This window comes from Trachemys scripta, chromosome 1 (assembly GCF_013100865.1).
Source record: "Trachemys scripta elegans isolate TJP31775 chromosome 1, CAS_Tse_1.0, whole genome shotgun sequence".
Classification (NCBI taxonomy): domain Eukaryota; kingdom Metazoa; phylum Chordata; order Testudines; family Emydidae; genus Trachemys; species Trachemys scripta.
The window spans coordinates 314,052,663-314,067,573 of NC_048298.1; the positions used below are offsets into that span (position 1 = coordinate 314,052,663).

General features: G+C 39.8%; 1 protein-coding gene across 8 annotated transcripts in view; it reads right to left on the reverse strand.

Annotated features, from left to right (window-relative positions):
• Window positions 1–968: 968 nt before the first annotated feature.
• The window catches only part of YAP1 (Yes1 associated transcriptional regulator), a 151,426-nt gene continuing 137,483 nt past the window's right edge, over window positions 969–14,911 (reverse strand). For all 8 annotated transcript variants that reach the window (XM_034758888.1, XM_034758889.1, XM_034758892.1 and 5 more), the window contains 2 exons: window positions 5,356–5,468; window positions 969–4,626 (listed from right to left, as the gene is read on the reverse strand). In XM_034758888.1, the coding sequence (XP_034614779.1) occupies window positions 4,391–4,626; window positions 5,356–5,468 (349 nt within the window). In that variant the 3' untranslated portion in view covers window positions 969–4,390. The remainder of the gene's footprint in view (window positions 4,627–5,355; window positions 5,469–14,911) is intronic.

Here is a 14,911-nt window from a genome sequence, read left to right on the forward strand (position 1 = left end):
GAGGTTAAGAAAAACAATTTTTCTTCCTTCTCTTTGTAACAACCTTTCACGTACTTGAAAACTGTTGTGTCCCCCCTCAGTCTTCTCTTGTCCAGACGAAACAAACCCAATTTTTTCAATCTTCCCTCGTAGGTCATGTTTTCTAGACCTTTCATCATTTTTGTTGCTCTTCGCTGGACTTTCTCCAATTTGTCCACATCTTTCCTGAAATGTGGCGCCCAGAACTGGACACAATACTCCAGTTGAGGCCTAATCAGAGCACAGTAGAGCAGAAGAATTACTTCTCGTGTCTTACTTACAATACTCCTGCTAATACATCCAAGAATGATGTTTGCTTTTTTTGCAACAGCATTACACGGTTGACTCATATTTAGCTTGTGATCGACTATGACCACCCCCAGATCCCTTTCCGCAGTACTTCTTTCTACACAGTCATTTCCCATTTTGTATTGTTCCTTCCTAAGTGGAGTACTTTGCATTTGTCCTTATTTAATTTCATCCTATTTACTTCAGACTATTTCTCCAATTTGTCCAGTTCATTTTGAATTTTAATCCTATCCTCCAAAGCACTTGCAACCTCTCCCAGCTTGGTATCGTTCACAAACTTTATAAGTGTACTCTGTATGCTCTAAATCATTGATGAAGATATTGAATAGAACTGGACCCAGAACAGATCCCCGCGGGACCCCACTTGTTATGTCCTTCCAGCATGACCCCAATCTTGCAGCATGTTTAACTTTAAACATTCTAGTAGTCTCACTGATGTCAATGGACTACTCACAGCGTTAAAATTAAGCTTGTGTGTAAGTGTTTGCAAGATTGGAGCCTATAATTACAAAAAATGTTACATGGTGATTAAGAGAACAGACAAAAAACACAATGCAACAAAAAACAATTCCAATGTGTTTGCCTGATTTAAGGCAATCAAATAGTTTTATCTACTATTAAATGTAAAAACAAACAAGATGTTTTAAGCACAAAGTATATATTTATATCACATAAAACAACTGAAAAAGTATTACATAAAGAAAAATAATGTAACAGAATTTACTTAGGTACCTAGCAGGCATGCTCTTACATCTAAAAAGTAACATTGATAACTATATATATATTTTTGACAAGGGTGCATTCAAGAGTTCTCTAATATAGAACATTTAAAATGTGGAGAGTACTTTTTCAAGATACAGAAAAACAAGTAATTATTTTAGACAGGCACACCGGCTATTTGTATAAAAACCATGCTTGCAAGTGAAAAGTCACTTTAGTACTAATTCACCAGATGTGCAAAAGCTATGTAAAGTGTTAATCATGTTGAAATTGTCTCTTCTTCTTTTGCATTGCTTCAGTTCCAACACTGATTGGTACAATTTTTGATCCATGTGATTTACTGACACTGTAGCCTATTCCAAAGCATGTGTCTGCCAAGGTACTGCTAAAGCACAGTAGAGTTTATATGCTTCCTCTGTATTCTGAGCACAGTATACTTAAATCTAGAAACTATCACATTAGGACAATGATTTTTGTTGTTTAAATATATACATCAATCAGTATAAAATACTACCCCAAACACTCTTGTATGTCAAACAGATTTTAACCACTTCATCACTTCTGCTTTTGCAGAATAAAATCCAAATCAATTTCAATTGCCAACAGTACAGCATCTCTAAAGTACATTCCCTAATAAATGGAAGAGAACGGAAATGTCTTAAAGTTGATTAAAGAATCACAAAACAGGTTTACTGTCAGAGCAATTCAAGAATTCCCAGTTTGTCAGTACCTACCCCAGCAGTGCTACCCAAATATACTATAAGCTATTTAGAGTTTTTACAATAAGAAAACATTCCAACATTAAAGCTATGAGAAACACACAAAAGCAAGGGAAAAAAAAAAACTTGACCTACGCTCATCAAAACTTTGAATTTCCTTGCTTTTGTGGTTTTATGTCAGACCATTCAAGTTATTTTAAACAATGTAGTGTCTTTTAAAATATATTTTTTTAAGTGGTGGAAGGAAAGAGGGAAGAACTCTTAATGGAGTGTGAGATGCTCCTATAATCCCTGTTATGGACACAATTTACTGTTTCAAGGGCTGTTTCTGTCATTGCGCATATAAGTGGCCTACTAGTCTGTGGACTACTGGTGTAGTAGAATGTAACTGCTGTTAAGATGCCTCAGTGGGAATCAACATTTTAAAAACCATACACTAACGATCCACATATGCTTTTGTAAGTTCTGAGTGCTAAAATCCTCATAAGAAATAGCAAATGTGCTTACTTAGTGGCAATTTTTCACATCTCAATTTCTGTTGCTTTAATTTTTAAAGCAAATTTTAAAACTCCAGAACCAAAGAGTCCTTCTAGGTTAATAGTCTACAAATTATTATAAAATACAGCCATTTAAAGTTTTTGGAGCACCAAAGAACTGAAAGACAACTCTTGGGTTTTTTTAATTTACTCCTGTATCTTAAAAAATGGTCAAGCCCTTTAAAACAATTTCTTTAAAAAAATTCCTTTCAGGCTGAGACTTTTCATACCAAGTTTCATACCTAAAGTCTTTTTATGGTCCAGTTATAAACCCTTGAAAATAAGGACTTATAATGTGAATGCTGACAGACCCTCAAACCCTTAATTACAGAGGTGCTAGCTGGTGCCACTATTTATCATCAAAAAATTACTTCATAGCTTATACTGAAAGTTTGATTCATGCTCATTTTGTTCATTTAAAAATACTCTTTGGAAACTGTGTCAACTCCTGCAGATGTTTTAGTGTTACATCTTTCCCTGTTAAAATATAGGTAAGTCATATTCCTCTCTACCCCTGCACTAAACTCTACTAATATACACTTCATTACCTGCTCATGTCACCATCTAACACATATCTTTACAGTCTTCTACACATAGTGTCCAGGGCTTATTTTTCACCACACAGAATTAATACTTATTTTGTTTAGGACAGTCAGTTTTTTTTAGTGTTTTCATTACAGTAGAAAGTGAGATGACAATTTAGATGATTTTTCCATGCTAATTAAGGGAAGACTTTTCATTAAGTTGTCTCCCATCATGGACTTCACAATCTAAACTCACTGATTTAATCAAAATTAAAACCTAACCCCAAGAAATTACTTGTAACAGTCAATTAAAACATGTAGTGTATGTTCTATATGCATCCGAAGAAGTGGGCTGTAGTCCACGAAAGCTTATGCTCTAATAAATTTGTTAGTCTCTAAGGTGCCACAAGTACTCCTGTTCTTCTTTTTGCGGATACAGACTAACACGGCTGTTACTCTGAAACATGTAGTGTATGGTTTCCCGCTACTTTAAAAGGCCTGATAAAAGCTTATATAGGACACTTCATTCTCAAAATGCTGCAACCAGATTCTAGTTTCAAATTCTAGCAAGTAGACATGAAAAATAAGCCACTGGTCATTTATTCTAATGATTACATTCAAAGCTAGCCTTTAAAAATAAAAGTTACAGGCAAAACATAAAACCATATGTACTCGCTAGCTATTTAGCTAAAATAGACATTTTAGATATATAAAAAAAGCAGACACTTGAGACTTAAATAAGACAGTGAAATCAGAAAATTTAGATTTCACTATTAAAAAAAGAACACCTACAATTACTTCCCAAGCTACATCTATAATTAAATTCACTAACAAAACAAAAAACAAAACAAAAATTCCTCTCATTTTTGACTGACAAAAGTTAGCCTAGAGTACGTGATAAAAATCAAAGTTGATATAAGTTTCTATATAAAATGACTCATGATTTTCTATACCATAAAATAAGAACAACAGTCTGTTGCCTAACAAAAGAGCTAGCAGTAACAAACACTTAATGTCATACAGTCTTCAGCCCTCCTTTGAGCTAGATCTGTAAATCACTATTGACTTCTTTTGACCAGGTACATCTTTTTGGGGCTTTTCAGACCGGTAAGTTGTGTTTTACCACTTGCCACAGGCAGCAGAGGAAACAACTAGCTGAGCAAACTACAAGTGGTGACATGCAGATGTTAACTCACAAATCTGAGTCCTTAGATAAAATGATATGCAAGCGCATATTAGTACAAAAGGAATGGCATTTGTCATCCAAACAGGCTCATCATCCCCCTGCTCCCAATTGAACAGTAGTTGAAACAGCAATAGAAAAAGATCACAAAGATGTCTATTCTTCAGAGTCAACTGTGAGAGAGGTCAGCAATCTAGAACAGCAGCGATGGACAAGGAATAGCAAAATGTTGGATGAAAGAATCTTGTTGAATATTTGTTCATTTATTTTTTCTGACCACAAACCAAAAGTATGCCACATTGGCTTGTTTTGAACTTCAGGCACAGATGTCTTATCTCCTTAGATCCTTCACAGATTTACAATGCAGTCTCCCTGAGGCCTCTATAACCAAGTAAGAAAACTCTCTTTATCTAGTTTGGTGGCTGCCAACACAGATTCCATGTCATTAAGGATGTCAGAACTCAAAGCCTCCTGCAGACTTGGCATCAGTTCCTCTCCTTCTATATTCATCCCATCTCCTTCCAGTGTCCCAAGGTCCACGTTTGTCCCTGGAATGGCTTCAAGGTAATCTGGGAAACGGTTCTGATGGGAAGGTATGTTACTTTGGCTGATATCACCTAGTTATAAAACAAAACAAATAGACATTAAACATTCTGAAAGTATCAAACCAATAAACTTGATTAAGATAACAAATTAAGGGCTTAAATCCTGGTTGCCTTACTCGTGCAATTGATCCCATTAATGGTAATCTGATTACTCACATAAATCAAACAGTATTTAATTCTCAATGTACATAGAAAATTCCTCTGGTGTTTACCTTCCCAGTTCCCCAATGTTACCATACATTGATCTTTACAGTATTTGCTGTACATGTACAGTATTCTTATACTACATTCAAGAAAATCAATTACATCTTGTAATAACTGAAAGTATATTACATAACTGAGCACAGTAATACTCAAATATGAATTTTTGTCCTCAGCCTAGGACAAGCAACAACAACATTACTCAAAAAGCTAATGCACATTCAATACACACATAACCATAGGATACTAATACAATTTAGGAGAGTTTCCCCTTAGACAGAATCTTTGACTAATTTCTTACAAACAAGTTTGTGATGAACTGCACACCTTTTAAATCCTCGTAAGAGCAAAAGATATGGAAAAGAATGTTGTAATATTTCTGATCTGGTGCATGTCCACAAGATGATGCTGTCAAGAATCTCTCAGATTCCCTGAACTATATGTTTCTTCTTGTGCACTAATGACTGAGCAAGCAAGAAAGACAAAATATACTGGGGGGAAAAGAGAACCCCTGCATTATGGGTATGAAGAAAAACAAACCTGTATCCATTTCATCAACGCTGTTCAGGAAGTCATCAGGGGTTCTGGGTACACTATAACTGCTCATGCTGAGGCCACTGTCTGTGCTCTCATCTCTGGAGTGATATGTCCCACTACAGTAGAAGAAAAGAAGAGAAAGTTGAAGGTGGAGTTTTCAAAAATTAAAACTGTAAAATGGGCACATTTTTGGATCAGCTCGATGGCTTTGGTGAAAGTGTACCATGCTGCCATACTGAATCAGAATTAAAAGCTAATAGCTTGTCTACAGCTGCAACAGTTTAACGACATTAATTTTAAAAATCTTTTCAGACATTCCTTTTTCTGCTTAAAAGTGAGTTATTTCAGTTTAGCTATAGTTTGTAAGGACTAATTAAGCTGCTCTTTAAAAGTAGCAAGGTCCAGGCTCACAAAAGATACTCGGGTGCCTAACCATCCCAGACTTAGGCACCTAAGTCCAAGTTTTAGGTTCCAGTGTGATCCACAAAACTCCTGTTTGGCTGCTGCCTAACAACGAGGGCATCTAAAGTTTTTGCAGTCAAAGTTACATAGGCATCTAAGTTTCCGCTTCTGGGCATGTGCATAGCTGCTTCATGCTAGGCATCCAGGTGCCCATCTCCTGACTAAGCCCCATAGCAATCCACAACTCGTGGCAAAATAGGCGTTCTACTGTCTTGCCTGTATCGTTTGATCTGGTAGATATGCTCAGAGACTGCCTAACAGACTGGGTCCCATTGGATGTGGTGAAGGAGGAAGAAGTGGTGGTGCTCATCTGGGTTATAGGAGAGCCACGTTCAATTCCCACCTCTGCCTGAGGGGGAGAAAGGATTTGAAGGGTGGTCTCTCACCTCTCAAGAGAGTGCTCTAACCACTGAGCTATGGGTAATTGTTATGTGGGTCTCCCTCAATCTCTCCTAAGGAAGTTGTTCTACTTTAATTGTTTATCCAAAGATTAACTGGAGCACCAAGCTACAGTCACTCTCTCTCTCTGGCCCAACAACCAAGGGCATGTCTACACTACAAACCTAAGTCGACCTATGTTAGGTCAATTTACAGCCGCCGCGGTAATTACCTCTCATTATTAGCACCTCATGGAGGCGGAGTTATGATGTCGGTGTAGTAGGGCACTTACATGGGCAGGAACAAGGCTATAGTGTGTACACTGACATAATTAGGTCAAGGTAAGCTGCCTTATGTTGATCTAACTCTGTACTGTAGACCAAGCCCAAATATTCATCCACAGTGGAACACCTCCAACAGGAAAGATTAAGGGCCCCACGTCAGACTATCCCATAGCTCGGGGGGAGGGGGGGAGAGAATTGAACCCAGGTTTCCAACGTACCAACTGAATGCTGTAACCAGTGGGCTAAAAGTTATGAGGCTGGCACCACGTCCTCCTCCAGGTATTTTGTGTGGCATGAGGCAGGCATTTAATTCATTCTCACAAGGAATAACTTAGGCACCTAAGCCTAAGGAAAGGGGTGCCTGGTTGTTGAGCACTAGCACATAGGTGCCTCTCTGCAGCAGCCCAGACTTTGTGAGAGAGGCAGGGGCTGAGTCTCCTTAGGATCTTGCACTGGCTAGCTTAGGTGGGTTCCCACCTAGCACTCTGGCTTTTGCGGATTGCATTCTTAGGCACCTATCCCTCCCATGCACTGTATTGGGAGCCTAGCTGTCTAACTCAGGTGACATGGATTGCAGGGTTGTTCCTGTGATTTTCTGGGTGACTACAAGTTAAGCGCTGTGACTCTGCATCACAACACGTAAGTCCCTTTGTGGATCCGAGCCTGTGTGCCTACACAGAGCTTTGTACTTGTTTAAACTAAATCAGTTTAAAAAACATCCCTCTAATTAAAACTGGTACAAGTTTGTGTGTAGACAAGACGTAACAATCACAATATTTATCCCTTGTGTAGCACATTTTCATAGCATTGCACAAATATTAACTAACTAAAAGGACACTAACAATTTGAAAAAACAAAAACAAAAAACAACCTCTGATTTATTTATTTTTTTGTAGCCCAATATTACAAATGAAAGCCAAGGTTGTTTCTGCACATGCAATTTTCTAATTATTATCCACTACTGCGGGCATGAATCAGCATTCACGTTGCCTACCCGATTAGTACCCAGCCTGTGCAAGCTAATGATCCAATTAGCATATCAAACTTGATGATGAATCCTGGTCACGTGCCACCTGAGGCACGCTGCACATACCCTAAGGAGAAGACAGTGCTACCACCAATTCAGCTTCACTTTTCATAGCAATAGTGGGAGTACTAATGTAGATCAGCCACTGGTATTTAAACCACTTTAATCTGTTGAGAACAGGTCTTGGAGGTTAACAAACCTGGTGTTACTAGGGACCCACTGACACTAGCTCTCCTATTGTTGCTTCTACCAGGGGGCATCCGGGGGAATAGTAGTATGGTGGGAAGTTTTTAGAAAAATACTAGTGTAAACAAATAACTAAGGTTACTATAATGGACAATGATTAGAGAAAGACTAATTGTTCAGTTTGTTTACTTTGTGCATTTGACCAAGTATTACTAGTTAGATTTCCTGTTTACCTGTATTTTTGGTGAGAAAACATGTAGGAAGAATGCAGAAGTTTTTCAAACCACTAACTTCATTCTGAATATTTATGATTTGTTTCCAGTGGCAATTATTATTTTCTAGGCTCTGTACAATCATAAAAAGCCATAAAGCTTACAGTGTCACTCTGATCCTGCAACCACTTATGCACGTGAATAATACCTCTGAACTCAACCGGACTACTGATGAGTATGACTGTAGGACTGGAGTTTGAAAAAAATAACCTTCCAACAGCTAGAATTAACTATACAGTTTTCAAATCCATATTTCTTCAGATTGTGGCAGCATAAAAACCAGAAATCAGTTAGCTGCCTTAATACTGATTTTTTCCAGTTTCAATAAATACTTGAACCCTAATGTAGCTTTTGTGCACAACTTGAATTAACATTCTGTCACACACTAATCCTTCTGGTAATGCACCCATGACACATGTATGACAGTAGTTTTTGTCACCTATAGACAAGCAGACATTGGATAGCTGACATCTGTTAAACCCAGGATGTAAGTAAACTACTGTCAACAAGAAATACCAGATAGATTTATTGAAGACATTTTTGCCATACTATCAAGAAAACTCAACATTTTTATAGGATTATTGCTTAACAAAAAGCTTTTCATCTAGATTTTAAAACAGCATATTTGATTAACCATGCAGTATATTAAATGTTTTTTTTTCCTTGAGCCGGCAGAAGTCAACTGTTCAAAGTAATAAATAAGCTTTTTAAAATGTCTGTGAAAAAATACCATTTCTATTTGTGGAGTGAAATGCTAGAACTAGCACTGAACCTAAAATGAACTAAATCACTCGAGCAATGAAGTTTTCTTGGCTGGTGCACTCATGCTTGGAACTGCCACCCTCTCCTCTTCCTTCAGATCACTTCTGAAAGTACATTTCCTCTGCCTTTTTCACAGAAATCTCTTGAGATTGTCACCATTCTAGATGGCCATATCACCCAATGGTATTGTGTGTGTCTAAACTGTCTTACTTGAATTAGACTGGGTGCCTCTCTGGAGAAGAGACTGTCTTTCTAGATGTTCATACAGAACAAAGCACAACATTGGGGCTAATTAATATTACCATCATCACCAATACAGAATCAAACATTAAAATATTATAGGACTGCTGATATTTTATGTATACAATTAATAGAAATTAAAAGGTGGAAAACACCTATTAACTTAAAGATGCATCTTTGTGTGCTCCATCTTAAAAGATTAAAACACTACAAAGCCCACAAATGCTAACCACTGCCATTAAAACTGTGTTCAGTGAAATGCTGACAACCCATTACTTATTTTTAAAAACCTCTCTAAGTAGGTGTCTTTCTCTGAGTCTCCCCCAGGGTGTTCTGTATTTCAGTCTACGTAGACTGCAAGCTCTTTGGGGCAGGGTCTTTTATGTCTTGTACAGAGAACAGCCTGATCTCCCTTGCCAACATACTAGTATAAAACTGATTTATGTTTTTACTGAAAACAATCCTGAGTGTAAAATGCTCAATTCAGAACAGGAATTAGATTTAAGAAATTAAAAACTCAAACCAGGTATTCCGAGCCACATGTTACCGGTGCACTCTCCTCGAGATAGATATGATAAGAATAGTTATAGAAAAGAATATTTAACCCAGAAATAGTTTGAAAATCTGCAACAGCTACAATCCTCTCCTCCCCACACCCCAGAAAAAAAGGGGAAAAAAAAGTTCAATAGCTCAATGGGGCTTTGATAAAATATGTTTTTGGAGCTGGGCCCAGCATGGCTGTGGTTCTTTACAGCAGACTCTACTTATTGGCTATTTTTTCTTCTTAAGGAAGTGTGAATTAAGGGCAGCTTAAAACGTTGACTTTCCTAGCTTATAGCCATTTCAAATAGAATCCATCACATGCATTATTTTTTAATTTAGTGTGTATGCACCAATATTATTTACTTTACTACATTTATAAATCCACAAACTGAATTACCACTATCAAAAAGCAGCAAGTAAAGTTGCCAAGGGATTTCACATATAAATATATAACAAGCATTTGAAACCAAGAACTATTTCTCTAAAGTCAACTAATGGATTCTGAATATGTGAAGATACGACCACCGAAGAATGAATCGCAAAATACTGAAAGTTTCTCTGCACTGGCTACAATAACTATGCCTTCAAAAACAACAAGAAGTCCAGTGGCACCTTAAAGACTAACAGATTTATTTGGGCACAAGCTTTCGTGCGTTAAAAAAAAACCACATCTGAAGAAGTGAGGTTTTTTTTTTACCCACAAAAGCTTATGCCCAAATAAATCTGTTAGTCTTTAAGGTGCCACCGGACTCCTTGTTGTTTTTGTGGATACAGACTAACATGGCTACCCCCTGATACTTTATGCCTTCAAAGCAACCTTTTCATACCAGGAGAGGAAGCCATGACCTACTTAGTAACTACAGCTAGTGCGGACAGACTTCTTAATCCATGGAAAATAGCTGAGGGTCCACCATAGGGAGAGATCTCTGGCCCAAGAGATGGAAGAAGAAACAGCTAGGGGAATGAAGTGGGCTTTCTAGCTGAAGAGGAGGGGCATGCTTGGTCCCATCAGAGAAGAACTAGCTGGCTTTAAAAGACAGCTGGGATATCAGAAGGATTAAGTGTGTCCGACAAAAATGGCAGAACTGTGAGGGAAGGTTGATGCAAGCATATGTAGAAGACAAATGATTTGGTTGAAAGAATGACCCCCACCAAAAATTAGCTTGAAGAAAATAAGCAGTCCTTAACACTCAACTCCTTACATATTAATCTCTGCGCCCTGAAAACAGATTCTGCCCTGGTGACTGAAGTGGTTTATTTATCTAGATGTTCGGGAGGCCACTGATGCTGGAGATTCACTGCAACATCCCTCCACTGCCACATTCTTTATGACTAAGGTAGGAAGAAACGTTGGGCAAGAAGCCTGCACCAAGAGTTGGCAACTACAGACACCACGGAGAAAAGGTACCAGGAGAAAGGAGCAGAAGCCTCTTCCCTGCTTTGCCAGGAATTCTACCAATGACTTGTAAGTGGTCAGCTCCAGTCTGCAATCAGCAATGTTTTCTGCTACTCATGCCTGGCAACACCACCACCCTCTCATGGATTTACCAAAAACTCTCTTACATTTAACTACTTTGCTACCTCATAGCCACCCTATGGCAGTATACCCCAGGTATTCCGAGACCCACATGTTGGTTAAAATGTTAAGGTTCCAGTTGCTTGGTGATGGATGTGAATATTAATTTCTGAACAATAACAACAACAAACAACCCACCCTCTGGGGTCTGTCTGTGACGTTATTGACAAACGGTGACCATATAGATCATTGTTGCAACCGGGGTCCTATGGTTGCACCAGTTCTTATACAAAGGAGGCCAAGTGGGGTGTCTATGGAAAGGTTGTAGTTTGCTGGTTATGATTATGCTGTCTGTATGTGTGTATCATTTTTGTATTTGAAGTTATGAATATTTGCTATGTATTTATTTGATTCTAAGTAGCCTCGGTGAAGCATTTGATCAGCTTCTTGAGAGAGTATTAGTATCAGTAAGTGGCCAATCAAGAAACACTTAACTGACAATGGACTGCGGGAGATGCCAATCAACATCTGAGCTTTCCTGGGAACATTCAAACTAATATGTAAACAATGGTGTTGGCCTGCAAAAAGCTGAATCATTCATAGATATGTGACTTGCCCAGGTGGCTACAAACTCCATCTTGTTGCTGTGATCTTGCACAGAAGATCAAAGGAGTTTCCGCCCACAAGAGAAAGAATATAAAAAGCCCTGGAAACACCTCCATTTTGTCTTCAGCTGGCTCAAAAGACAGCCTCTCCACCCCAAAGAGATGCCTGAAAGAAACTGGAACAAAGGACAGTAACTACAGGGGCGTGAGTGATTGCTGGACCCAGACTAGGAAGGAGTCTAGTCTGTGAAAGAACCTTATTGGAACATCTCTGAGGGTGAGATTTACCTGCATTTAGTTTCCTACTGTATTAGACTTAGACTTGCGTGTTTTTGTTTTATTTTGCTTGGTAATTTACTTTGTTCTGTCTGTCATTATTTGGAACCACTTAAATCCTACTTTTTATATTTAATAAAATCACTTTGCTTATTAATTAACCCAGAGCAAGTAATTAATACCTGGGGGAGCAAAGAGCTGTCCATATCTATCAGTGTTATAGAGTGTGAACAATTTACGAGTTTACACCGTATAAGCTTTATACAGAGTAAAACAGATTTATTTGGGGTTTGGACCCCATTGGGAATTGGATATTTGAAAAAACTGAAAGTGTACTATTGATTATGGTGGCTCCAACCACACCTTCAAAAATGCTGTGTTCCACTTGAGTAACCAACACGCAAAGAAGCACTGGAATGTCATCTTCTGCAACAACTCCAGCACGACAATTTCCCAAAATATTTTGAAACAGTTCTGGATTGCACCCTCACATACTGCCAACATCTGTAAAAGTTGGATGCCAATATAAAAACTACAATATAATCCAGAAGCGAGCTGGGACCAGATGGGTATCAAGATGCTTACACCTTGCAGTCAGCCAGCTTGGCCCTTCTCTTCTCAGGAGCTGCATATACTGAATGTCAGTATGGGCAGGTGGCACAAATATGAAACCTGTCAACATGCAATTGGACATTGCTCTGAGAATTGTCACAGGAGTGCTGGAGTCAACAATCGATAGTCTGGCTTCCCATCCTTGCGCATATCTTACCACTGTCTCTCCGAAGCAGCAGTAATGAGAGAATGCAACTGCACAACAACAAACATACACTTGCCCATCTATGAAGATCTCCAAGCACTGCCCCCGTCCTCTCCCATGATATTGCCTTCTGTCCAGGAACCCCTTCTGACTGGTGTCCAAAGTTCTCAAAACTAAGACACCCTCACCAAAACAGTGGGGGTCAAGAATCAAGACCTGATTACGGATTCCACAGACCAACCACCTGGCTTCAGCATGCTATGTAAGATATAGATCACAGCAAATGGCATCAGAACCTCACATGGGCTTTGGAATCACTTAGTGTACAAACCGAAAATGAAGGACAGCATGATATGTGCATGTGGAAAGGACATCCAAGCCACAGAACATGTAGTGAACTGCTGCCCTCTAAAATCCTTCTGTAGAGGGACAGCCTCTATTCGTTCCATTTCACCAGAAGTCCGAGTGGATGACAAACTTGGATGTCAACCTTTAATGTTGTTTTGCAAGTTGTCATATGAAAGAAGAAAGTATTATTTAGGTGTGAATGGTGCTTTTCAGACAAAGTGAGAGGCTCCACTTGCTTACACTCTAAATGAGTTATAGTGTGATCTTTCACTGATAAAAGTATTGTCACTTATGCATCTTAATATACATATATATCTAAAAACGTGAGGACTTTGAGTGAAATTGGCTTTGTGCAGAGGGTCAGCACAAGACCTATGTACCATTTAAAGTCCTCAAAATACAGTAATTTGAGTACTTTAGAGTGTGAGCTCAGGACTCAACTGCCAGCAATATGCAGATAGTACATAACTCTACTTATTTTTCAGAACATATGATCATACCACTACTATCAAAATAATCTAGGGCTTGGATACGACCAGCTCACAGAGAAAGCAAGATAGATATTGTGTTGGTAGAAGGAGGAAAGCACTTTGAAGAATTTGCAGCCACAGTGTAGTTTATCTTGGTTGATGGTACATACCCCCTATTTGGTCAATTCAGTGTAGTTTAAGAGTGCTCCTGAATTCTTCACTGAAGCTAAAGTCTCACATAACAGTCTGTGAGTAAAGCTCGCACGCGATCCAAAAACAAAAGTGGGATGGATCCATAGTCAAGACTGGTATGCCATCCTCAGGTGCACCTTCAAAAGACCTGCCTGACCCGCTGGAATATCTAGGAGAGCTTTACTGGGAGGCTGAGGCAGAAAGCAGGGACTGACGACGTTTATAGCCCTTTCCCTTTATTTTGTAGGGCTCCCGACTGGAAGGCACTGGAAATCTGGGAGGCTGCTGGGGCCTTAAATGCTTCCTGGAGGCCGGGGGCATGTCAAGGCCCAGGGAGTGAAGTGTGGCCCTCAAGTCTTTGAGGCCATGAAGCTTGGAGTGAGTCTGTTCAGAGAACGGAGAGGTACCCTCGAAGGGGAGGTCCTGGACTGCTAAACCCTGTGAGAGAGGCCTGAAGACTAGAGTCACGAACAGCGCCTCATGGCAACCGCTGACACCATCGTTCTGGTTGCTGAGTCGGCCACCTCCAGAGCTGCCTGGAGGGAGGTCCTGGCCATCTTCTTGTCTTCCACCAGGATGGCCACGAACTCCTGCCTTGACTTCCTGTGGCAGGAAGTTCTTAAAGTTGGCTGAGTCCCACAGATTAAAATTGTACATCTCTAGCCGAGCCTGCTGGTTAGAAATACGTAGCTGGAGACTGCCCGTTGAATAAACCTTGTGTCTGAACATGTCCAGTCTCTTAGCCTCTTTATTTTTAGGGTAGCGCTTGACTAACCTTGTCTGTCCCACTCGTCTGCAGCACACACCATCAGGGACCCGGGGAAGGGGGGGGGGAGGGAAGACGCAAATACAGGTACTCGACCACTGGCCTGTATATAGTATTTCTTCTGTGCCATTTTTGAGGTAGGGGGCAGAGATGAAGGGGTCTGCCGTAGTGCCCTGACAGGTCCCAACGCTGCCTCAAGAACAGGCAGGGTCACTCTTGACGGAGCCACTGCAGCCAGAATAAGCTGTGCATAGACACCTTCAGCTTCTCAGCTTCCAGCCCCCATTTGTGGCGACTTGCTCCAGATGGACCCTGAAGTCATCTGGAGGGAATAGGTTACTAGGGCCTGTGACCACCTCATCTGTGGATACTGAGGAAGAGGCTAGCATTGGAGGAGGGGCTGCTTCTTTTTCCTCCAGCTGTACCACTTCCATTGGGCCCACTTCTGAGACCTCGGTACTGGAGTCAGGGTCCG